The following is a 25912-nucleotide window of genomic DNA, read 5'->3' on the forward strand; positions in this document are numbered from 1 at the left end:
CAGGACCTCAAATAAGAAAAAAAAAATGTGAGGAAAGATGGAAATGCTCATTTTTGAATAGCTTGTTATTATTTACAGATTTTTTCCCCTTCCACTTTATCTGTAGTGAATTCATATTGCTAAAGAATCAATTACCCATCTCATGGGCACCTAACACATAATGTGTAAGGCTGACATCCTCGTCCCTCTCTGAAAACTGCACTTCATCTACAGTCCTGACAGGGACCTCTCCTGACCCTCCTCATGGAGCCTGCCATTTGATATGGCCAATTCTATCTAAATCTTCTGTCTTTAGAGTACCATGTCTCTTTGTCACTTAGAATCCACTCAAACACATCTTTTCCATCTCTCACAGAGGGAATGGATGACATTCACCTTTGTGGCCTACATTCTGTGCTCATTCCTAGAGGGATGTCAAAGCTTGAGTGCTGGGATCTGTCTTTCATTCACAGTTTTTCTTCCCTAGGGCAGAAATCAAGTCTGCGGCTCTGTCTTTAGTATGTGGCAAACAAACTCTTCTTGAATGTTTTATGAATAAAAGGAGTACCAAATTATAACTGAAACTTATTTCTAATGTCTTCTTAACAAGAAAAAATATAGAAGATAGCCTACCTGTTCCATTGATGTCTCATGAAGTTCATTGAGATTAAGGGTATAAATGCCCTCTTCAGCACCAAATATCAAGTACTGATCTGAAATAACAGAGACACTTCATAGCTGATTTCAATAAACAAAAATACTTTAAAAAAGGTTTATATCATCTAAAATTCAATAAATGTGTTACCTCTGAAAAATACTACAATTTGTAAAGTTATAATACAAAGAAGACATTAGATACTCATAAACTAAGTTTATATATATATGTTAGTCTCAGAACAGTGAGGAAAACTGCATGAGGGAGACATGAAGAGTGGCCTGTTAGATTCGTCACTCACCAGAGGGTGTGACTGACTGGCAGAGTCTGCAGCTACTTTTTCTAAAGTTCCCTAAAGAGAGGATCATGTGCAAATAACAGAGTGAAAATCAAGAACTAACTCAGATTAAAAAGTATTTTTAAATATGTGGTGGTTTGAGTAAGAAAGGTCCCGTAGGCTCATATATTTGACTGCTCAGTTGCCAGGGAGTGGAACTGTTTGAAAGGATTAGAAGGATTAGGAGGTGTGGCCTTGGAGGAAGTGTGTCACAGGGCCCATGGACTCTGAGGTTTCAATAGCCCATTGCAGGCCCTGACTCTCTCTTGGCCTGTGGATCAGGGTGGAGCTCCCAGATACTGCTCCAGGGCCGTGCCTGCTGTCATACTCCCCGCCACGATGGTCACAGACTAAATCTCTGAAACCATAATCACATCCCCAACTAAGAGTTGTTGTCTTTTTACAGCAATAGAATGGTGACTAAAACAATAGACTATTACTTTTTGGCCATTACTGTTAAGCCCTAACATTAAAAACACAGGATCTGGGACTGGGAAGGCAAAGGAAACAAGACAAAATGAGATAGATGCTGAGGATGCAGCTCAGCGGGTGGAGTGCTTGTTTAGCAGGGTTTGATCCAGCACCACACAAACTGGACATGGAGCCTTAGGCACGTAATAGCAGACTTAGAAGGTGGAGACAAGTGGACTACAAGTTCATGGTCTGAGGTCAGCCTAGGCTAACAACTTGGTCTAAAAACAAGCAACACCCACCCAACCCATGTCCTAATCACTGCCTGTTAAAACTTTAACTAAAACCTGGGTAGGACAGTGGTTCTCAACCTTCCTAATGCTGTGATCCTTTAAAACAGTCCCTCATGTTGTGGGGATCCCAGACTATAAAAATCACTCTGTTACTACTTCATAACTAATTTTGGTACTGTTACAAATTGTAATGTAAATATCTGACATGTGACCTCCAAGGGAGTGGTGAACTACTATTTTAAAAAGTAAGAGAAACTTAGCCAAGGTCCTATTTAACTGCTTTTAAGACATTAAGATCTTCTCCAGGATGAGTGGAAGTATTCTAAGAGTAACCTAGACAATATGAGAACCCTCTACACTGTGCAGCCTTTAGGGTTCATGCTGGTATGGCACCTATGGTCAGACAGCTATGGGTTTAAACCAAAGTACTATAGCATCAGCTTCCTGTGAAGCAACAAACCTGAGTGTCAAAAGAAAACACTGATCTTGGATTTGTGGAAGAATACATACATATTTGTTTTCTTATGCACATTCATTAAGAGTGTTTACTGGTGACTCTATGGGTACTTTACATAGCTAACGAGAGACTGTCAGGATGCCGATATGCAAAAAGAACACAATGCCATCCTAACTACTATAGATATGAGCCCTTTATAATTTAGAACTCCTTTGAAACAAACAGTCACTTGACTCTGAAATTTAGGATCTAAGTCACCAGTTGTGGCTCTGAAAATAACACACTGGGCAAGAAAGGAAGAAACATCTCTCTAGGAAGGAAGGGAGGTCTGATGCTGTGACTGCCAGGCAACTCCAGTGAGTCACCTCTGACCTCAAACCACAGCTAGAGCACAGACAAATGTATTTACCTTAAATCTATAAAAACAGCAAAATGCTTAGAGAGAGACAACCAGGAAATGAGTCAAGTGAAACTCTTTCAGAGCTCTGCTGAAGGATAGTTAGAAAAGGAAGAAACTGATAATACCTCTCGTGTCTGGGTTTATCCAGGATGTGGCACAGTGGATTTTCAAGGGACAGCCATTAAAAACCTTTGAAAAACATGCTCCCATCTGGAAAAATAAGGACCCATCAACATGACAGTAACAAACAGTGGTCCCTAACATAACATATGAGGCATAACAAGTTTGTTTTAATATGGGAGATTATAGATAACACACTAAAATTAATTTCACCCTCAAATTTATAGAAATAAATGTGTGAAATCAGTCATCCATCTAACTTTTGAAAGAGTGGATCAATGTTTCTGGACATCCACAAAAAACTTTTTTGATAGTAATCCACAAAGTTTCCTGGCACAACAACAATTTTGCTGGAGAAAGAAAAATCTCTTATTTCTTTTATCATTTCACAATAGACAAATCAGCACCAATAACCAATTCTGTATAATAAATAATTTGCCAATAAGCATTAGAATCTCCTATCAAGATAACATTAATATTCTTAGGTAAAAAAGAAAACAATAATATCTTCAAAGAAAATATTCTTGTTTGGTTTCTTGACAAAAATGTCATCATTGAGGTTGGGCATGGTGGTGTACACCTTTAATCCCAGAACTCAGGAGGCAGAAGCAGGAGGATCCCTATAAGTTGAAGCCAACCTGGTCTACATAGTGAGATCCAGGCCAGCCAGGGCTACACAGAGAAACCCTGTCTCAAAAAAAAAAAAAAAAAGCCATCATTGAATTTCCTATTGTAAACTATGATGTAGGGTTGATTTAAGTCCATACATGTGCTCCACATTTAAAATATACAGACTCATTAAAAGGATCAATCTGAGGGCAGGCAAGACAGCTCAGCAAGTAAAAGCACTTGGCTCCAAGTCTGACCTGAGTTTTATCCCCAGGTCCTACATGGTAGAAGGGGAAAACTCACTCTAGAAAGTTGGCTTCTGACTTCCACACCTGTGATACGACAGAAGTACACATGTACATATGTGAAACACACCACACACATGTAAAATTTTCTTTTTAAATAAATAAAAAGCTGAGTGTGATTGTGATGGCTTCTGCTTGTAAAGTCAGTGCTGCGGGTGGTGGTGGGGAGCAGGCAGACACAAAGATATACATTGAAACAATTCTCACTGTAGTTTGAAAAATCAATTATTTGATACTTAGTACTTACATGCACTTTAGGTGTTGGGGGAAGACCATTACTAATTGGCTTCTAGAAAAGGAACATGTGTTATTGTTGTTATTATTATTTTGCTGCCCTTTTGGCAAGAAAATACTGCATTTCAAGCTCATTTCTTTGAATAAAATACACTAATATATCATAAAATAAAATAGCAATTTTCCTATATTCTTTCCAAAGTTACTTACTGCTCCCCCAAACCATTTGATATACATCCTTTCTCTAGGTAATCGTATATACTTAAACACAGAATAGCTTTCTGGGCAGTATTTGTTTTCTGAAGTGCTGGCCATCAACCTCAGGACCTCTTTCTTACATGCCAGGCACTCTACCAACAAAGACTAGCCTTTAAAGAGTCAGTTCCCATCAGGGAGGATAACCAACTCTTGGTGAATAATCACAGAGCGAAAGGTTAGACCAGCAGTTCTCAAACTGTGGTTGAGAAAGGGGTCATGACCCCTTTCACTGGGGTCACCTAAGACCATCAGAAAACACAGCTATTTTCATTATGATTCACAATAGTAGCAAAATTATAGTTATGGAGTGGTAAAGAAAATCATTTTATGGTTGGGGCCACTACAACCTAAGGAACTGTACTAAAGGTCACAGTGTTAGGAAGGTTGAGAACCACTGACTGGGTTAGACGTACATAAAGATCACGGTTTATAACGAGCTAAATAAAAATGGATTTAACTTTAAACAAGGAGGTTATGACACTTTACCTTTACATAGGTACCTTTACAATTTAAATAAAATACTATTGCTATAGTCAATAGACTAAAATATCAATACAGTAATTACAGAATACACTTGTTACACAGTGAGAAAGGACACAGTGAATGCACAAACACCAACACTTACTGGTATATCCTTCTTCTCTTTTCTGGAGAGGTTTGTGCCTCTGTGCTCACTCTGTTGCTGATGTAATGATCCATCTCGCTCACCATTTAGCTGGAAGGAGCTCACTCCATTTCCTTCAATAAGATATGTTTACATATACAGTGAAAGGACTATTTTTTTAAACGAAAGATTTCATTGTGACAATTATTAAATAGGAGAGATTCATTCTGCAATTGTAATCTCCCATTCAGAACACCACCCATCCCTGGGGTGTTATATATGTTCTTCCAGTTCAACCTACTTCTGACATCTCAGGTAAAATTATCTGAGTAAACATTTATTTTCATTTAAAAGAGAAAAGTAGTAAATTCATAATTACTTTCAAGAATTACAAGATGATTGATATTATATATAGTTACCAAGAAATAGTAACAGCTTTTAAAAGGTTCCTCTGTTTTCCAGTGGTAAAACAGTACCTTCTAGTGCTAAGTCATAAACAATACCTATAAATAACAATTGTTTTTCTAAAGTGATTAAAATTAAGGAATCAAAGAAAAACAACTTTATCTTTCCTAAGATGGAAGTAGACTACAACCAGACATGTTTCCTTATTTCTTCAAAGCCTGATTGTGACTTAAGATGCTGTAGCTAATGATGAAACAGACAGAGCAGTCTCCAAAGGGGGGGGAATGTTAATGGGATGGAGCTATAGAGATGCTCAGAGGCTAAGAGAACCTGCTGGTGCTGCAGAAGACCAGGTGCACAACTGAGCACCTGCTGGTGGCTCACAACTGTCTAACTCCAGTGCCCCAGGATCTGACAACCTCTTCTGGCTCTGCTGGCACCAGGCATGCACGTGAAGCATATATATACCAGCAGGAAGTGCGTGCGTGCGCGCGCACACGCGCGCACACGCACGCACGCGCACACACACACACACACACACACACACACACACACACACACGAAAATATTTCAGGCTAGTTCAGTTCACAAGGGTTCACATGGGGTCCTGTTATTGAAAGCACTTTGTACCCGGAAGCAAAAGGCAAAAAGAAAAAGGTTTAAGAGCCAAGCTCTTGCTATCAATGTCACAGAGGAATTTCAATCATCTCGTGGCCAATCCCTTCACTTCTCTGGAGTCTGTCCTCCACTCTCACCTAAAGCAGCAGGCTTCTGTGGGGGTAATCTGGGGGGAGGTGGTCTAGGTGGAACGTGGGATGGCTTTGCTGGGCTCCCTGATGAGGGACATCTCTTGATTGTTCCTTGATTACCATCCTCAGCAGAATGTGTATCCTGTGGTATGAAGATGGATTTAGGCTGAAATAACACAGAAAAGGAAACCAGTGATTAAGTATAAGATTACTTTCCTGAAGTAAATAAATATTACATATCAGAGACTTTCAAACTGTGTTTACTAGAGGAATGTTAAGAATGTTTATGATTCAGGCTATCTTATTACTTAAGTTATTCTTAAAATGTGCTGAGTTTTTGCAGCTGTGGGAGGAATGATATGAATTAGTTTCTATTCCCTTGTACTCCAGATTTCCTAGTTCTCATTGTCTGATTTTTGTTGTTGTTGTTGTTACACATTTTCTTAGTGTATGTAGCTACTTTGGCTTCATTTTCTGATGAATTGGCGTCTCATAAGTCTTCCAAAATAAAAATATTCCTCTTTCTGATTGTACTCCAACTTAACTGCATCTCTTGTCAGGTTAATCTAAATTGTCTATGTTAAAGTGCAGTCTTCCAGATTAGGGACAACAGAAGACAGTGATTAAAATATCCATATACTGGAGAACACCAGCACAATAAGACAGGAAGCCCGAGAAACTTATTGAGAAGCAGCTTGCAGAATTGAACAATTCTTCTACGTGTGCCCTTATGATGCCTACCAAAGTAATCTCCGCAGACAATCAAAGTACCTTTCATCTATGAGAACTGACATTTTTCTCAGTAATACAATGAAAACAAAACACTGTTAGAAGCCAAGACTTGTAAGGCTCCGACTTAAAACTATAACACAACTTACTTTTGTAAATGAAATTTGTTACACATACAAAGTCATAGAATAAGTGTACCATACTGCTTTTTGTATCCACTCATTTTATCTTTAAAAAGCATTAAGATATGCTGTATACATATATGAAATTAAATAAAACCCTATAGGTTAGGATTACTTTATTATTCAAGATGACTTTGTTAGGTAAAGGATTAGCTCATGCCAAGTGCTTACATTTTTAATTTATAATTATTTTCTGAAAATTAAATGTCTGTGATGGTAGTTTATCCTTTGTCCATACTTAGTGATCAATTAATGGTAGGTTACAGATTATTATGGAAAAAAACTTATGAAAATGTAAGATTTCTAGCTAGGTGGAAACAATACCAATCTAGAAATTATTTCAAAATATAAATATTTAAAATGTATTATATTACTTAAGTAACTACCGAATCATCATTTTTAAAAAGATGAAGTAAAATTATGTTCTTAGATAACAATCAATTGGTTTTTCTTTCAGGCTGGGAAACAAAAGCAAGCTATAGTAACGAGAACAGCAAACACTGCAGTGGAGAGCAATGAGTAGAGTTTGAACAGCAGAGCAGGGTGTGGACAGCGAATCTGTCTACCTTTGGTGGCAGAGGAGGCGGGACTTTTGCTTTCATGGTTGAACTAAAAACAGAGAAAATATAGTCATAATTATTTGGAGTCATAATTATAATTATTAAACACAACTGTTTTTCAAAGATGCAGAAGAAAAAAGCCTTCAGAAACAAATACTATTTTCTGGATTCATGAAATTTTTTATAAAATTCTGTAAGATGTCCAAATTCTATTGATTGAAACATTCATAAGTAAGTAGGGAGATGTGCATCTTCTTGGTTTCAAATGTTATAAGTGAGCCAACCCGGAAAGATGACCACAATCCTATTTTATTTCAATCAAAAGGTAAATAAGGATATCAGCAGGAGTTGGGCTAGGGGAATGATATGAACATAAAATACATCACATAATGTGTCTTGGTCTCTTTCCTGCTGTGGTGATAAAATTCTGACAAAGGGCTTACTCCAACTATAGCTCAAGCATGTGGTCCATCATGACAGAATCCCCACAGAATTGAGTCAGTGCTCAGCTTGCTTTCTCCATGATACACAGTCGAGGGTCCTCTTGCCCAGAAATGGCCTCACCCACATGTAAGAGGGGTCTTCTCACATGAACTAATCAAATCAAGATAATCCACCATATACATACCCAGAGGCCTGTTTGACGGGCAATTCTGGATTTTTCTTAATTCTGTTTCAATTACTGTTATAGACTGACTTTTATTTCCCTAAATTCAGATATTGAGAGAATTCTCAATGGGATACACATAAAAATATGGCTTTAAAGAGGTCATAAGGTTTAAATGAAGCTATAGGTTTGATGGGTATGAGAATAGGAAGAATGACTGACTTTTGCCCCACTACATACACATATCAAGGAAAGGCCATATGAGGACACAGATGGAGGCAGGATCTTGACAAGGAGTCAAGGTCACTCACATGCATATAGCATACTCTTGGCTAACTTGGACTACAAGAGACACTGTCTAAAAAGCCAAAGTCAGGGTTGGCAGCTGCACAACTAGATGGAAGAAACCATCAGACACCAAGTAGACTAGCACCTAGATCCTGAATTTCCTAGTCTCTAGAGCTGGGAGAATTAAGTGTCTGTTTAACCCATCCAGTATAAGGCGTTTTTGTGATCCTAATCTGAAGCTGAGTAATCCGAGTGGAATAGATAAACAACAGCACAGGGTTGTGGTACAAGCTAAGACAATGTGTTACTTATATTAAGATTATCACTAATATTAAGCCACTAGAACTATGACATAGGTCAAATGAGATCCTTTCTTTTTACCAAAAAAGAACAACAGAACTCACCGTTTAGAGTCATCATCATCACCTTCATCATCTTCTAAGTGAGCCACGTGTCCTCTAAAGAGAGCAGATAGCATTGTTAGGTGGTGAGCCTCCCCACAGCAGCTACAGACATGCAGGAGGGCCGACTGCAGGACAGAACTTCATGTCTGCATCTTTGTAAGACAGACTGACAACTAAAACTAACAAATCACTTATCACAGAGAAGGGGAAAACAATTTGGCTCATCTATGACATAAAAAAGTACTTCAAGCTTAATTAAAAGTTGTAATTACCGCTGATGTAATTCTTCTTCAACAGACTTTAGAAGACTCCTTGAAAGACACAAACAAGAAGGAGCATAAGTAAAATGGTACCAACTATGTTACTTCTATTACTTTATATTTACCCGTAAGTGTCCTGAATACATTTGCCACACTGATCATTTCTGTGCCACAAAGATTATGTTTTAATGAGATATATCTATTTTTTTTGTTGCTAATGTCTTAAAAATGTATCATAAATGAAAATAAATACAGTCTAATGTTGACTGAGCAGGAGACAACTCAGCATGAAATGCCACAACGAAACTGACAAAACAATTGCAGGGTTAGAGCCAGGGATTTCCACCTAGAATATTACACCTGATACCAGAAATTACATATTCTCTTTCTTCAAATAGGGATGACACACTTTGGCAGACTCATGCTCTCAGGCAATCCTGCAAAATGGAACTCAACATGTTGGCTTTCTGCAGAAGCAAGCATGCATGTGCTGTGAACACATGAACGTAGCAGCAGTCTGCTTTCACAGAGGACACTCACCCACCTTTGGACTGCTTTCCAAGGGTGCACAGGCAAACACATTACACTTTTGCAAGACTTAGGCTGTGTCAGACCAGCTCCGAGGGTTTTATCATTAGGAGTGGTGTTTAAAAAAGGGCTCAAATTTTCAAGAATGAGAGAGAATTGGGGTAATCCTGAACACAGGCAATTCAGAAACACAGCCTTCCCTAGGCTGTTGCAATTACCAGAAGAGATGTATTCTCTCTAAACCTTGTAAGTAGTACCTCAGTGTTCTTGGAATCATCATACCATGAAATAAGCATGGTTAGCTGTCTACTGTAGACAATGAGTAGACCTGTCTTACTTATCAAGTACTTTAAGCAAGCTAGCCTTAACGACCAGTTATAAATCTGGAAGGGGAAACGACACAGGAAAATAATAAACCAATTCCAAGTATTACCATCCCTACAGGAGGGTCTGCAAGATCCCAGACAACTTTCTCTAGTCTTATTTCTGCTATTTTCTAGAACTACTCAATATGTGATATAACAGATTAAATGAAGTGGAAGACATTAAAAACTCAGCTATCTTCCAGTAGTGTGAAGGAAATACAAAAAGAGAAAATAATGCATTTCCTAACTATTATTACTTCATCAGAGGAAAACAGATCTTTTCTTATGGACCCAGCAGTTTGCTGGGCTGCAAAGGTGTGGCTGCGGTTACTTGGTCCAGTCACATGAGAACCATGGTAGTGCTGTCAGGAAGGCTCTGAGGAGGAGCCATTTGAGCTGGTCCTTTAAGGGGGAGGACTTAAAACTGTACAAAACATGTATTTTATTAAAGTTGAATATATATTATTATTTTAAAATGAACATTTTTTAGAAAATTCTTTTTTTGATTTTCCATACTAAAATGTTATGTTAGCAACAGGAAGTCCTCAGCAAGTGAGACTGCAAAGGGACCCTAGATTAACCGTCTGAGAAGTGCAGCCTTACCTGGTGATAGTGGGCTTTCATATTGTTCCAGAAGATAGGAAGCCAGTGTGGGAGCAAATGCCTGCAATCCTATCACTAGCCTGAGCTACACAGTGAACAGTCATAAACAAGTGAAAAATGCCTTTTCTAAGCATGTGGCAGTATTTTTTTTTTTTTAAGCCATTAAGATTTGAAAATAGGAAGACAGTTTACATACAGTTTTACTTTCTGTTACCACAGACAATGGGATCCACATAGCATTCTGGCTTTGTGTGTTTGTGTGTGGGGCAGGGGGAGGGGGGCGGTCCAGGCTGGCCTCAATCTTGCTATGTAGTTAAACACAGCCATGAACTTCTGATCCTCCTGCCTCTACTTCATGAGTGCTGGGCCCAGCACATCCATTTTTGGTGTGTGTGAGCATGCGTGTGCATGTACGTGTGTCTGTGTGTGTGTGTGTGTGTGTGTGTGCGTGTGTGTGTGGTACTGAGGATGCACAGGGGGCTCTGTGCAGGACCGTGTGTGTGTGTGTGGTACTGAGGGTACACAGGGGGCTCTGTGCAGGCCCATGGGGACCCTACTGACTAAGGTGTACCCTAGCTCTTTCACTCTGCTTCTGAAGTGAGTCTCTTACAGGAAGTTCTCTAACAATAGCACTTCTACTCATTTATTTCCAAGTCTCTTACTATGGATTAAAATAGTTTGCTGACAAGTTATACAGTTCATAAAGTCCTGTGAAGGACATGTGGCAGACTTTTGTGTCTTTACAACAGAGAAAATGAGAACAGCTCAGTTTGCCAAGTGATCCAGTACAGCACCTACAGCTGACAGCTCTGGAGAATATGTACCCTGAGCTACTCACCAGGCCCCTGTGCTGCACAGGAATAAAGCCATATGAATTTGGCTAGTAAGGGATTTTTGCTGATAGAACTGAAATACTATGGAAATGACAGAAAATTTGATGAAAAAAGTCTAAACTGGAACAATGTATGAGCGCAGGGAAACTGGGATGGGAGAAGTCTGAAACTGCCTTCAAGCGCCCAGCACATCTGAGTTAGCGAAAGGGTCATGCGGCATGTTAGAGTCTTACACAGTTGCCAGGCCGACTCGAAACAACCTGTGTATGCACTTCCCTGACTGCATGTAAAAGCAACAAACTTGGCATTTCTCTAAGACTGAAGAGCAGCTTTATCTGCTTCCTAACATAATTGACAATTACTCATAATTATGTGTACTCATACTTACACATAAAGACAATTAGTACTGTCTACTAAGCCCTGTGGATACTAAACATTTCATTGCAGTTATCTATCTCTCCCTCAGTGAAGAGGCAGGCAGTGTTATAATCCTCACTTTACCAGAGACAGTGGTAGTCAAGTGCTCACAGAAAGAGCAGATGCAGGCTGGGAACGGCATTGGCTACTAGGGTAGTCTGCTGGGGGAACTATGATTTGACCCACACTTTACTCCTATCCAAAGACAGTATCTTTACAACTCTGCTCTATACTACAGCTACAAGCAAAACCAGACATAGTTTGATTTTCTTTTAAAAATAACTGCTTTCAAAAAACAAAACAAAACAAACAAACAAAAAAGCCCTCACCCCAGTTACATCAGAATTCGAAAGAAAAGGTGTTAGCTTTTCTTTTGCTAAAACGGTTGCAATTATAGCACAAGCCTTCTGTTATGGAAAGCGAAGTTCAGTCCGTGTAACAAACCTAACTGGACAGTTCCTGAGGGATCTGCTCGAGGCAGGGACGCGTTGAGGACTCTGTCTACCCTGACCCCTTCGGAGGAAGCAGGAGGCCCTGCCAGAGCAGCAGGTCTATAGCAGACATGTCCATACAGTAAGAGAAGTGCTACAACCATGCTCACGTCACGTGTACGTATACACCTACACACGAAACAGCCAAATCTAAGACTTTTGGCCAACCTACCTTGAGAATGACTCGTTATATAGAATACAGTTCCTTAAGCAGGGATCCAATTCATCAGAAAATGAAGGGTGGGCAGATTATTAACATTTTACCTAGCCAAAGTAACTATACACACTAAGAAAATGTCTAACAATTAAAATCAGACAGTGGGAGCTAGGAAATCTGGAAAAGCACTTATAGCTGTATTATTTTGCATTTTGTGAGCACATTAATTTAAATGAAAGGGTAAGTGATATATAGTCAGCAAATTATTCAGCCTCTTGAGGTGCTTGGACGTGGTTGTACCAGGTTCTTAAAACCAATAACATCATTAGAAAAAAATTAATTAATTTTTAAAAAAATCACTATCCCACAATGACAATCTGTTCTTTGTTAACCACTAAAACCAGGACAACTTATAAATAACAATTACAATTTAGGTAAAATTACTTTTTTTTTTTTTTTAACCAAAGGAATTTTATACTTAACTTTCATTTTAAGAAAGACGAGAGGCTACTGAATGGTGTTCATCTTTAATTCCAGTACTCAGGAGGCAGAGGTAAAGCAGAGACAGGAGGATCTCTGCAATTCTCAAGCCAGCCAGGACTATATAGTGAGATCTCATCTCAAAATATATAATACACGAATAAACAAACAACCAAAAGATAAAAGAAGAAAGACAGAGACTAATAAATAATGACAAATTCTTAATATTTTATGTTTAATTGAAATTCACATTATAAAAAACAGCATATTCTTTTAGCTTTTCACTCAAAGACTTTTCTCTGTACTGCAAAGTGTACTAAGATAGGAAAAAAAATGAAGTGTTCAGATTATAAGAAAGAGGAGATCAAACAAAGGTATCTGTCATTAATCATTATTTTTCAACTGCTTAAAGATTGGAACAGATGTCTCAGCTCTCTAGTGTAAGATTGAAATTTTAAATTCTAATTTAATATGTATATTCATTCACAGAATACTTTGGTAATTTAAATAGTCCCTTACAAATATATGAAATAAGAAGGTAGGAAGGGCAGTCTTGACCTTGGGTTTTAAACTCTGGCTTATGATGAATTTGCAGAAGTCTGTAAAATGTTTAATTAAACAGTGCTTTCAGCACACAGACAGTGCCTGGTACAGAGTAGATATTACTAGATGTTAAATTTATTTCTCACATGAAATAACTTTTAGGAGTTCATATCTATTTTCATTGCTAGCCTTCTTTAAAAGACTATCGGAGCTAATAAACTCAAGATGAGGATGTCTAAGCAGTATGAATAATCTAGCTGTTTTCAGTGGTTAGCACATCTGGGAGATGCACCAAACAAGTTTTGCAGAGGGTAAACAGGTTGACTTTAGAAAGCAATCAGCAGCTGAAATGCAGATTCGTTGTAGCTAGAGCATACTGTAACCAGGAAGACCCCCAGGTTAGGTGTAGCTGGAGCACACTGTATCCCAAAAGACCCCCAGGTTAGGTGTAGCTGGAGCATACTGTAACCAGGAAGACCTGTATGTTAGGTTAACAGAAAATGTTTGAGCTGATCCTCCCACAGGATGCTGACTATAGATGGCCAGCAGAGAACCTGTGGAAAAGTCAAGGGCACACTGCACAGCATCTCCAGCTCAATACAATGTACTAGCTTAAATATCGAATATTAATTATATTATTAAAGACAATTACTTTATATTTAAATTTTAAAAGAACTTACTTACTTGTTTCCACCTAGAAAGTAATTACTTTGGTGTCCTTGTCCATATTCTAATTGTAGATCCTGATGGCATAAAGCAGAACATTTAGCACAGCAGTATAGCAGCCACTGCAAACTAATACATACTATTTTAAAAAGAAAAGCCCCAAGTCCCAAATAAATCTGTATTGCTCTACACTGTTAAAAAGAAGGCATGGTAGCACTTTAAAAAAAAAAAAAAATACAAGATAGAAGTCTGTACTACTGATTTTTATTATCTAAGTATTTTTCCAGGAAATTTTCCAAATGACAGCTACGAGTTTCATCTGTGACTACTGTTATTGTAATTGATATTTGTAAAACTCAGCTTGTAGAAAGATAAAAGCTCAAATAAAGTATTATCCAGCTACAATGAAGCAAAAAAAAAAAAAAAAAAGAACAGAATGAGCAACACAAAACATCTGGGTTTGACTTTGTATGCGGCATGTGGAATGACCGTGTATATATACACATTCACATATTTCTACTGCTGCTCATGCAGGTGATTAATACACACATATAAAGCTGGGCACTACTGCAGACGTGAGGTATGTGCATGTGATCTTGTACAAGCCTGGAAGCTGCACTGAAGGAGCATTAGAACAGCAAAGTTTAAAATGAATACAAGCGCTCCTTAACTATGTTGCAAGTTGCAGAGAGCAAGGAATTAAAATACAGAAGAATGAGCAATAGACAGTCTCCACTAAAACACCACCTTGTGAAAAATGTACCATCCAACAACCATAGCAAGAACCAAGCTGCCTTCCCCTTTTTTAAAGAAGCCACTTTACTCCAATCACTGTTACAAGGAATATCCTTTCAAAATAACATTAGCTGTATGACTGGGGCTCTAGAGAGGTCACCTTGAGACAACCTCTCAAGGTCAGAGATGGCACTAACATCTCCACAGAGTTTACTACACAGATCTCCTCAGCACTTAAACTGAATGTTAATGTCTCCAAGTCTTTTACAGCAGTCTGGGCCATGGACTCTCAAACACAGAGCAAAAGGCCAAATCTGTCTGCCTTCCTTTCAGCTGTGGTCTAACACAGCAATTGACAAACAGACTGCTCTGAGTAATAAACACTTTTTCAAATGCCACCTCTTTTGCTTCCTGAAAACAAATACTTCCCCAGGGTACAGATACTCAGAATCACAAACATCTCAAATCTAGAAGTCTATGATTAACACAATTCCACGCAACACACTGTACTTTAAAATTAACTTCAAGGTCTGTCCAAAAAATATCTGTTGAAAATCAAAGGAGTGATTTAGATTAATTTGAAATTTTTCCTCTTTAATGTTTGTGTTTAGTTGTGCAAATAGTAACTGTTCTTACCAATGACAGCAAAGATAACACATAATAAAAAAGATTAATCAACTGTTACACTGGTGTCAATCAAGTGAAATTCTAATGAAAACGGATGCATGTTCTCCCTAATTTAGAACATATCTTAATATAACCAAATCACCATGTTACAAGGCTACAAATATTATTTCACTTTCCAGTTTTAGTGATCATGACTTATACTTTATGTACTGGAATTTAGCTAATAAAAGTACTCATCTCTAAGGGTGTTTTTCAGTTCAAGCCTATTGTTATCAGGTGCAGAAGAACAAACCCTCTAACCAAGAGCGGCAAAAAACAGCTTTAGACAATAGACTCTCATAGACTTTTATTTAAAGAGCAGCTTCATAAGCATACATATATGCAGAGTGGATGACATCTTCACAAACACACACATGTGCAGAGTGGATGACATCTTCACAAGCACACACATGTGCAGAATGGATGACATCTTCACAAGCGCACACATGTGCAGAGTGGATGACATCTTCACAATCATACATATATGCAGAGTGGATGACATCTTCACAAGCACACATGTGCAGAATGTATGATGACTTCATAAGCAATACATGTGCAGAGTGGGTGATGTCTTCACAAGCAAACATATATGCAAAGTGGATGACATCTTCACAAGCACACACATGTGCAGAGTGGATGATGTCTTCACAAGCACACACATGTGCATAGTAGATAATATCTTCACAAGCACAAACATGTGCAGAGTGGATGACATCTTCATAAGCACACACACATGCAGAGTGGATATCTTCACAAGCACACACATGTGCAGAGTGGATGACATCTTCACAATCATACACATGTGCAGAGTGGATAATACCTTCACAAGCAGACATATGTGCAGAGTAAATGATGTCTTCATAAGCATACATATGTGCAGCGGGGATAATATCTTCACAAGCACAAACATGTCCATAGTAGATAATATCTTCACAAGCACACACATGTACAGAGTGGATGACATCTTCACAAGCACACACTTGTGCAGAGTGGATGACATCTTCACAAGCTTACATATATGCAGAGTAAATGACGTCTTCATAAGCATGCATATGTACAGACAGGATATCTTCACAAGCACACACATGTGCATAGTAGATAATATCTTTACAAGCACACACATGCACAGAGTGGATGATGACTTCATAAGCACACACATGTGCAGAGTGGATGATGACATCATAAGCACATATATGTGCAGAGTGGGTAATGTGTTCACAATCACACATACATGCAGAGTGAATGTCTTCACAAGCACACACATGTGCAGCATAGATGACGTCTTCACAAGCACACACATGTACAGAGTGGATGACATTTTCACAAGCACACACATATGCAGAGTGGATGACATCTTCACAAGTACACACTCGTGCAGAGTGGATGACGTCTTCACAATCATACATATATACAGAGTGGATGACATCTTCACAAGCATACATATATGCAGCGTGGATAATATCTTCACAAGCACACGCATGTGCAGAGTGGATGATGTCTTCACAAGCATATATATATATGTACATATATATATATATATATACACACACACACATACATACATACATTCAGAATGATGTATTCAAAACCATGCATATGTGCAGAGCGGATGTCTTCAAAACAATACGTATGACAGTGTCAAAAGCACAAAAAGTGTTGTGGTGGATGATGTATTCAAAACCATGCATATGTGCAGAGCGGATGTCTCCAAAACAATACTATGACACCACAACAGTTTTTGTGCTGGTGGATAATGTTTTCAAAAGCATACATATGTGCTGTGTAAGCCCACAAAATGAAAGTCTCACAATGACTAAAGGTCAGAGAATTCAGAGCTATTTTTGCTCTTCCACGGTTATAAGACAGGAAGTCTGATATAAGATGTGGTTACAAAATGTTCCGCCTAGACAAAAGGATATTTTAATCTAGGGTATGGTTACTTGATGTTTTGAGGAGATAATTGCATTTGTGTGTTCTGTGTATCATAGTAAAGAAGTCTTTTGCCTTCCCCCCTTTTGGATTTAGGTATTTAAGGGCTATGAGAAATAAATTTGGACAGATCACAGTATTCACTGGCTGCCCTCCTGACTGATTCTATTTCTTTCTCAATCTTCACCCCTCCCTCTAAGTATGGACAGCTAAGCCAGGCAGGACCCCAAGAATGTACAGAGTGGATAATGTCTTCAAAAGCATACATATTTGCAGAGTAGATTATGTCTTCTGTTGATGTGTAGGAAGGTCCATTTAGCTGAGAGATTACAATCAACAGCAGACTGACAATAATAACTAGGAAATGAAAGTCAGTCAATGTCAGGAGTATATCTAAAGTAAAGAGAATAATTTTAAATAACAAAAGAGATACTTTAATAGAAAATCAAGCAGAGACTCACATACAATAAAGCCAATGGAGTATGCAAGTTGTAGGTACACCCAAGTCTGATGATTAAGACAAGTCTCTAGTCCACAAGGAAAGCTAACACTGAAAAGGACTATTCTTCATTATTTCTCTCCTGAAATCAAATTATACTATAATAACCATGTGGACCCAGAAAATGAAAAGATGTGGATTCCTTCCAGACTAATGTGGTTTGATCACACCAGACCGCCTGAAACAGAGTACAAGCTGATCCTACATTCCAAACAGCTGGACAAAACAGCCCTACAGACTACAGCTAGGATATCTGAATCTTCTTCGAATCCCCCAAGACAGCGCCCCTTACCAGCAGGAAGTAGTTTGGAAAGAACGACGCCCAAATTCCCAAATATTGTGTATAAATGTTTGTTTTCATTTAATTGGACTTTGTTATATAAAATTAAATAAAAAATACTCTATATGCAAAAAAAAAAAAAAAAAAAAAAAAAAAAAATAACCATGTGGACCATCAAGATGGTTCGGCAAATTAGGATTCCTGGCACCATGCCTGACTACCTGAGTTTAAACTCCAGAACCAACGTGGTTGTAGGGGAGAAATGATACCTAAAGGTTGCCCTCAGACTTCTATCCTCAACGTGGTGTGTCCCACACATGCACATATCAAGCACTACCCAGTAATAAAATTTTAAGAAAAGGGTTTGGAAGCTAGAAAAAACACTAGCAAAATTATGTTTGGAAAGCACTCAAAATAACCAAGATGATGGCATCATTTGGCTATCTCTGATAATCTAAATCAGAATGTACTTGAGCATGCAAGCATCGGAAAAATAGCAGCATTAAACAATGGATGAATGATCATGCTTAATTACACAATAACATCAAAGCAGTAACAACATGTTAATGGCAAAACACTGAAAACATGCAATGACTTAGGAAAGATTCAACCTAGGGACTCAAACAACAGCCAAGACAGTTACTCTAGCACATACTAAAGAACTTTATGGGAGAAAAAGTCCAAATTTCAGGGGTTCCTTTCAAAGAGGGGCAGGTAAAGCTATTTTTAAATCTAGGGAGAAAATTCTAAGAAAACAGAAAAGAGCTAAGAAGGGCCAAAGACCTCACTGTGAGATGTTGGAAAAGGAGGACATACATATTCAAAGTCTTAGGACAGATTTTTTTTTTTTTTTTTTTTATGTTATGTCACCATGGGAGTGAATACCTATAGCAGATGGGAAAACAGTAGGAAGTAAACAGAACTGAGACCACTGGACACAGATACGGACACACCAAGAAGAGCAGGAGAGAATATTTTTCTTCATTACCAAAGAGAGAGACAGACAATTATGGCAGGAGTAAGAATAGTTAGTAAAATCCTTTTTTATATGGAAGATGATGTGAAAGAAATACACTGGGAATGAATCCAAAATAATGCAAAACAAGTTCCTTTTAAATTCAGAGAAGCAGGCCAAATTGGAACACAGTCTGATGACTGATCCCTATTAGGTGACGAAGGCTGAGGGGCCATGTCTGAAGAACATAACTTTCATACTGAATCTCAGAAAGGTGGTGGGTTAAATTATTCTTTATGCCATCTCCTAACAGCATGGGGTTTTAGCTGGACACAATGGTGCATACCTACAATCTGAGTAGGTAGAGGCATGTGTATCTTGAGTTCAAGGTCAGTTTAACTCTACTCAGAGAGATCCTATCTCCAAACAAAATAAAACAGAACATGGAGAATTTTAATAAATAGCGGGGTTGACTTCAACTTCTGAGTCTGTGGCCTATTTCCTCTGTAACATTCACTAATTGTCATTCTAGTCTGAATATCTAATTTTGAAGAATATTATAATCCAGAAATCTTTTCTTTAGATTCCCTATCTCAACTGCTCAAATTTTTTTCAAATCTTTTCCTCTTTAATATTTGTGTTTACTTATGCAAATAGTAACTGTTCTTACCAATGACAGCAAAGATAACACATCATAAATGAAAAAGGTTAGTCAACTGTTACACTGGTGTCAATCAAGTGAAATTCTAATGAAAACGGATGCATGTTCTCCCTAATTTAGAACATATCTTAATATAACCAAATCACCATGTTACAAGGCTACAAATATTATTTCACTTTCCAGTTTTAGTGATCATGACTTATACTTTATGTACTGGAATTTAGCTAACAAAAGTACTCATCTCTAAGGGTGTTTTTCAGTTCAAGCCTATTGTTATCAGGTGCAGAAGAACAAACCCTCTAACCAGAGCGGCAAAAAATAGTTTTAGACAATAGACTCTCATTTAAAGAGCAGCTTCATAAGCATACATATATGCAGAGTGGATGACATCTTCACAAGCCCACACATGTGCAGAGTGGATGACATCTTCACAAGCATAGACCTATATACAGAGTGATGTATTCAAAACCATATATATGTGCAGAGAGGATGTCTTCAAAACAATACGTATGACAGTGTCAAAAGCACAAAAAGTGTTGTGGAGGATGATGTATTCAAAACCATGCAGTTAAGATTTCCTATCTCAACTGCCCTTCAGTGGTTAAGACTGAAACCCCATTCTCACTTTAAGAAGCCATCTAAATGAAACATTCCTCCTATTTTGGAGTCACATATCTGTCCACTCACTTAGCTTTCCTCAGCTTCCTCACTTCCTCTAATGCTGCTTCTGTGCAATAACCAGTTTCTATATATTTTTTCTTCATCCCAGGGTCTCACTATGAGTTTCAGACTATCCTAGAACTCAGGTTGTAAGTAGCTCAGGTTGGCCTTAAACTCAGTTCTCTTTTTTGCCTTAGCCTCCTAAATGCTGGAATTACAGGCATGAGCAACCACCCCATCCCCCTTTCTTCATATGCCAACTAGAGGCAACACATAAAACTTCACAGCTTCATCGTTTCCTCTTTGATGACTCAGATCCATCTCTTGGGTTAACTCCCATTTCTAAAAGTAGTGTAACAGTGCTTTCATTTCTCTGCCAGCGACCCTACACTGATTCCCATGAAACACTGAAGCACCTATCTGACAGGCCACAGTGGATCTGCAGCTTTAATTCCTCTCAGAACTGCAAAAGCCAAATTGGCTCAAAACAGCTTTTGGTTTTTGGACACCCCCCCCCCCATGGTTGCCTACCCACTGTGTTTTCTCCACTGGTCAGCAGTTGACAGTTAAACACATTTTGGTAACCAGGTATATACTTTTTTGCATGGCTAAGAATCTGTATCTGCCCTTGTAGTGGTGGTGGTAGCACACACCTTTAATCAGCACTCAGGAGGCAGAGGCAGGCAAGTCACTGTGAGTTCAAGGTCAGCCTGATCTACAGAGTGAGTTTCAGGACAGCCAAGCCTACAGAGAAATCCTGTCTCAAAAAAAAACAAAAAACAAAAAAAAAAAAAAACAAAACACAACAAACAAAAAAAAAAGTATCTGTAAGTATTGCTTTATCTAACAAGACAACAACTTCTGTCTGCAAAAGAAGTATGTCTAAAATTTTTTGTTTTATAAATAATATAAGACATGAATTTCAACATTTATATAAATATTCAGATTAACCAGGACTCAAAGAGGTATCCAATCAAGTGAGAGAAGAAGAGAGAGAAAATCCCATTTGAGAGACAGAAAAGCAGAATCTGGGAATAGATGTTGCGGTAACTTGGGGTTCTGGCTAGCCATATGAGTAGAAGGAACTACTTAGTGATGTTTTAGAAAACACGAGTTATCTAATATTTACTAGGTGAAGTTTCCCCATGCAATGGGAGGATAGTCTTAATAAATATAACTTCAGGGATGCTGTACAATCCAGATCTTATTCATGTGAAAAGTAGACATGGCATAATGCTAACAAATTTAGAATTTCATTTGACTCTACTGTTGACTTAGTGATAAATTACTTGTTCAAACTATATAGGATGCATGCAATATGTATAATATATGCAGTACATTAATATACATTATATAACATATAATGCCATTTATATGTAGTATCAAGTTTTATATATATGAATGTATATATATAAATGGTTTCTTATTCATTGAAACAAGATATGTCACTAAAATTGGACATTTTTCAAGGAAATGTCATTTTAAAAAAAAACCTCATTTTTATAAGAAATTTATGTTTTCTTCATAAAAGAAAAAAGAACATTTACTACTGCAATTCTACACTTGAGTAGATCTGACTTGTCATGGGGAAAAAGTTACTGCATTTTTTTTTTTTATATATATAGAAGCTCAATAAATGACAAGTCTTAGTTTATAAAACAATAAAAGTGGACCAAATATCCGAGCTTAGGAGAGTTAAGACTAAAACAATGCTGACAAAGAAAATCAGAAGATGAGAAATACCAGATTAGATCTTGCAGTGTAGTATATTTCTTCTGAACTGTCGAAAAAACCATCACTGTCGGGCTGTTTAGCAGAGACCAAGAAACCCAGGTTATTGACACTTAGACTGACAAGCCACAAACTCACAAGGAACACTTTCACATGAGAGGTGTATCCTGCTAGCATAATTCTATTAAGGCAAATGCAAAATCAAATGATAACAAGTAGCTTCCACACAAGCAACATGACAAAACTGCTTGATAACAGTTACTAAGTTAGTGCAGATCTGCTTAGACTAACTTAACAAAACACAATTAGCAGTCATAAACATTATGACTGCTTTAATTCTTAACCTTCCCTACCCTTCTACATGAATGGCAGGCTTTAATGTTAAAATATGATCATTTTAGGATTTTGGCATTCTTTCTTCAGGATAGTACAATGAAATCATAAGACAGAGGCTATTGTCTTCCTTTGTGAAGTCAAGGGGTGAGAATGCACATTCAACTTCACAAGAAAGCTCCTACTGTAGCAGCCTTCAGTATTTATTAAATATTATTTTCTTCCAGTTTATTAAATGGGAAAGGAAAAACTCACCATACTAATGATCTTGAAGCCTTGGCAAAGCAATTTTTTAAGATTATTCTTTTAAGCTCATTTTCATTCTTCTATAAAGTATTAACTACTCAAATATTTGTAGAGTACTCTGCCTCCAAGACTAGATCAGAGCATTGCATCTGGACAGCAGTACATAAAATCACCACAGAAGCATCATGAGCCTTTACATGCCGGCAAGCTTCATTTGTTTAGAGGCAAAGAATCTAGCCTCCACATCTGCACCGAGTGGTAGCACTCTAAACATGCCAGGCACTCACTGCTGTGATGTTCAGAGACCCTGGGTTTTCCTAATGAATACAACAACAACAACAACAACAACAACAAAAGCTCCTTAAAACCAAACAAACAAACCAAAAAAAAAAAAAAAAAAGTAAAAGGCCAGCATTTAAAACAGTTAATCAGAGAATGGCAAAACTTATCTCATCAAATAATTTTGAAAATACTCAGCAACACAGATTTATTTAGTATTTCAAATTACCATTTTTCTCCAAATACTTTTGAAATATTAATTACTAGCTAGTAATACTGATGTATCACAAATGGAAATTTAAGATTTAAGTTCAGAGGTTAACATTCTAAGACCAGGGTACTTACAAGTTCATGATGTGGCTCTGTTTCCTTCCGTAAGGGAGGATCAAACTTTACTTGGCCAACTGAGAAGAAAAAGAAGTTATGTCAGGATATGGATGTTTTCCTCCTTGTTTTTGTTTGTTTGTTTTGTTTTGAGACAGGGTCTTACTATTTTAGGTCAGGCTAGCCTTGAACAAAGGAACTTCCTGTAAACATTAAGTGATGTGAATTAATTAATTAATTCATGCAAGCAAAGCTGGGGTTGAAACGGACTTGTTCATAATAGGCCATTACTCTATGCTAAGTTTCATCCTTGGCCCACTAGGCATTTTCTACAGTAAAAACAGAAAGGGGCAAAATGACATGCTGAAATCAGGGTGTAACTTGCTCATGTGTGATAGATGGTCTAGCATAAAGATCTAGAAGGCATAAGTTTTCAAGTGCTGAGAAACAGCTCTATATAGCCTAGCTATGTGTGAGAGTCTAAGTGAGTGTGTTCGGTAGTACTTGTTAATGGCTCAGATGTCAAAGGATGGTCTGGAGTAGACAGCTCAAGAAGGGGCCCTTTATCACTGTTTGCACACAATCTCTCATCAAAGATTACAAAAGAACTTTCAGCAAGGTATTAAAAATAGCATTTATCACCCCTCCCTGTTCCTGTACTCTGGATGGAGATGTGTTCCCAGGAGGAGGACAAAGTCTCCACAGGGACTCATTTTTCACACCTAACACTGACATCACGCTTCTGTTCTGACACTGTGTTCCCGACGTTGTGTTATGCCTCTTCCAGCTATTGTTTAAATGACTGCTGACCATCCCAGTATGCAACACTGTCTTTGCTCTTAATAATGCCAGACCTCTGCCTATTACCATCTATCAGGTTGAATCTGTTTTGCCTACCACTTCCTTGTGTGTTCACAAGGAAACAGTTGAAGGCAGAGGGGTTTCCTAAAAACAAAAGGCAACAAACAGCCTTTCTGCAAACACGAAAGTTTTACACCTGATGCTTGAATGCCATTTAGTTGCCAACTGGTCACATCAAGAAATGCCAGGTAGCTGGAAACAAAACATTATCAAGAATGTACTTAATCATTGTTCCAAAGCCTATCTGTATAGGTAACATTATAGAATAGTCTTCTATATATCAAATTTTACATGTACTCATAAAACACCTTGTAGTAGCTGTTTTTTTTTTCTTTTTTTTCTTCTTATATTCATCTGAGAAGAGGGAATATTAATTAAGAAAATGCCCCCCAGCAGACTGGCCTGTGGAGGTTTTCTTGACTGATGATTGCTGGGGGGGGGAACATCCTGCTCACTAGGGTGGAGCCACTGTGGGCTGGTGGTCCTGGGTGCTTTAAGAAACCAGGCTGAGCAGGTCACAGAAGCAAGCTAAGTAAGCAGTATTCCTCCACAGCCTCTGCATCAGCTGACAAATGTTGATGTAAATTAGCCAAGAGCGATGAAGAGATCAACCGGGTGAACTCATGGGCCAAACTGAGACCAGCCCATCCCTCTCTATTGAACCACAGGCTATATTTAACAAGCTCTCCAGGTATCTCACAGGCACTCAGGAGCTAAGATGCACACCCTCGATGATGTCTATCTTCCCTAGTTCCCATGTTTTACTTTTCCTTCCAAAATGTAATATTCTTGTCATCAAAGGTTCCAAAGGAATAAAGAAAATAAAATTTGTATTGTGCTCATTAACAACAATGTTTACAAAGAAAAAAGGGTAAGTTATAGAAAATAATCTAACTAAGCTCTTCCAAAGGTCCTGAGTTCAATTCCCAGGAACTACATGGTGGCTCACAACCATCTATAATGAGATCTGGTGCCCTCTTCTGGTCTGCAGGCAGAACACTGTATACATAATAATAAATAAATAAACCTTTTTAAAAATCTTGTTTCTGGTCACTGAATCCGGATGGTAGAGGGTCTATACTCACAGTTTATCTCTGAGCGGGTTTTTTCTTCTCTCACATTTCTACTTGTTGAAGGAATTCTATGTGGTACAGCAACAAGAGGCTTAAAAAAAAAAAAGAAACCAAACCCAAATTATTGATGTGTAACACTTGATAATGAAGTCAGTTTTATCCACAAAACTATGCACAGATAAATGAAATGTTTCATTTTACAAAAATGAAAATTAAAGCAAATTTTCATATTTTAAAAAGGTAATCACCGCATCAGTCTAAATTATGAAGGTAAAAATAAATTTATTTTAAGTTGCCTATTCAAAACAAGCTGTTTTTATTCTGGTAGAACGTGCTTCTGTGACCAGGAAAAATAAACAAAGAATTAAATCATGTATCTGTTTATTTGTACACATAATATTAGGGGTGCACAGAGCCATTTCATAAGAATGAATTGGTCATACTCAGGCAGAGAAGCCATAACAGTACTTCTCAACCTGTGGGTCATGACCCCTGAGGGCAGGGTGTCAAATAAGCCTTTCACAGGGTTTGCACATCAGAAATCCTACATATCTGATATTTACATTATGATTCCCAACAGTAACAAAATTAGTTATGAAGTAGCAAGAAAAATAATTTTACGGTTGAAGGATCAGCACAACATGAGAAACTGTATTAAAGTGTCGCAGCATTAGGAGGGTTAAAAGCCACTGAGCCAGAAGCAGTGAGGCACACCTATAGTCCCAGCTACTCCAGGGTGAGGTTGAGGGGA

The 25912-nt window shown here is 37.9% G+C and overlaps 1 protein-coding gene across 10 annotated transcripts in view; it reads right to left on the minus strand.

Moving 5' to 3' along the window:
- Map4k3 (mitogen-activated protein kinase kinase kinase kinase 3) overlaps positions 1 to 25912 on the minus strand; it is a 137138-nt gene that overhangs the window by 20370 nt on the left and 90856 nt on the right. For 2 of the 10 annotated variants that reach the window (XM_051175147.1, XM_051175152.1), the window contains exons 13-25: positions 25174 to 25252; positions 23249 to 23307; positions 22058 to 22120; positions 13948 to 14006; positions 12256 to 12288; positions 8859 to 8897; positions 8587 to 8640; positions 7294 to 7336; positions 5823 to 5982; positions 4684 to 4796; positions 3814 to 3855; positions 2658 to 2742; positions 613 to 692 (exon numbers count right to left, since the gene is read on the minus strand). In XM_051175147.1, the coding sequence (XP_051031104.1) occupies positions 613 to 692; positions 2658 to 2742; positions 3814 to 3855; positions 4684 to 4796; positions 5823 to 5982; positions 7294 to 7336; positions 8587 to 8640; positions 8859 to 8897; positions 12256 to 12288; positions 13948 to 14006; positions 22058 to 22120; positions 23249 to 23307; positions 25174 to 25252 (909 nt within the window). The remainder of the gene's footprint in view (positions 1 to 612; positions 693 to 2657; positions 2743 to 3813; positions 3856 to 4683; positions 4797 to 5822; positions 5983 to 7293; positions 7337 to 8586; positions 8641 to 8858; positions 8898 to 12255; positions 12289 to 13947; positions 14007 to 22057; positions 22121 to 23248; positions 23308 to 25173; positions 25253 to 25912) is intronic. The other 8 variants (XM_051175149.1, XM_051175156.1, XM_051175148.1 and 5 more) reach the window with 5 other exon arrangements.

Source organism: Phodopus roborovskii, unplaced genomic scaffold (assembly GCF_943737965.1).
Source record: "Phodopus roborovskii unplaced genomic scaffold, PHOROB, whole genome shotgun sequence".
In the NCBI taxonomy this organism is placed as follows: domain Eukaryota; kingdom Metazoa; phylum Chordata; class Mammalia; order Rodentia; family Cricetidae; genus Phodopus; species Phodopus roborovskii.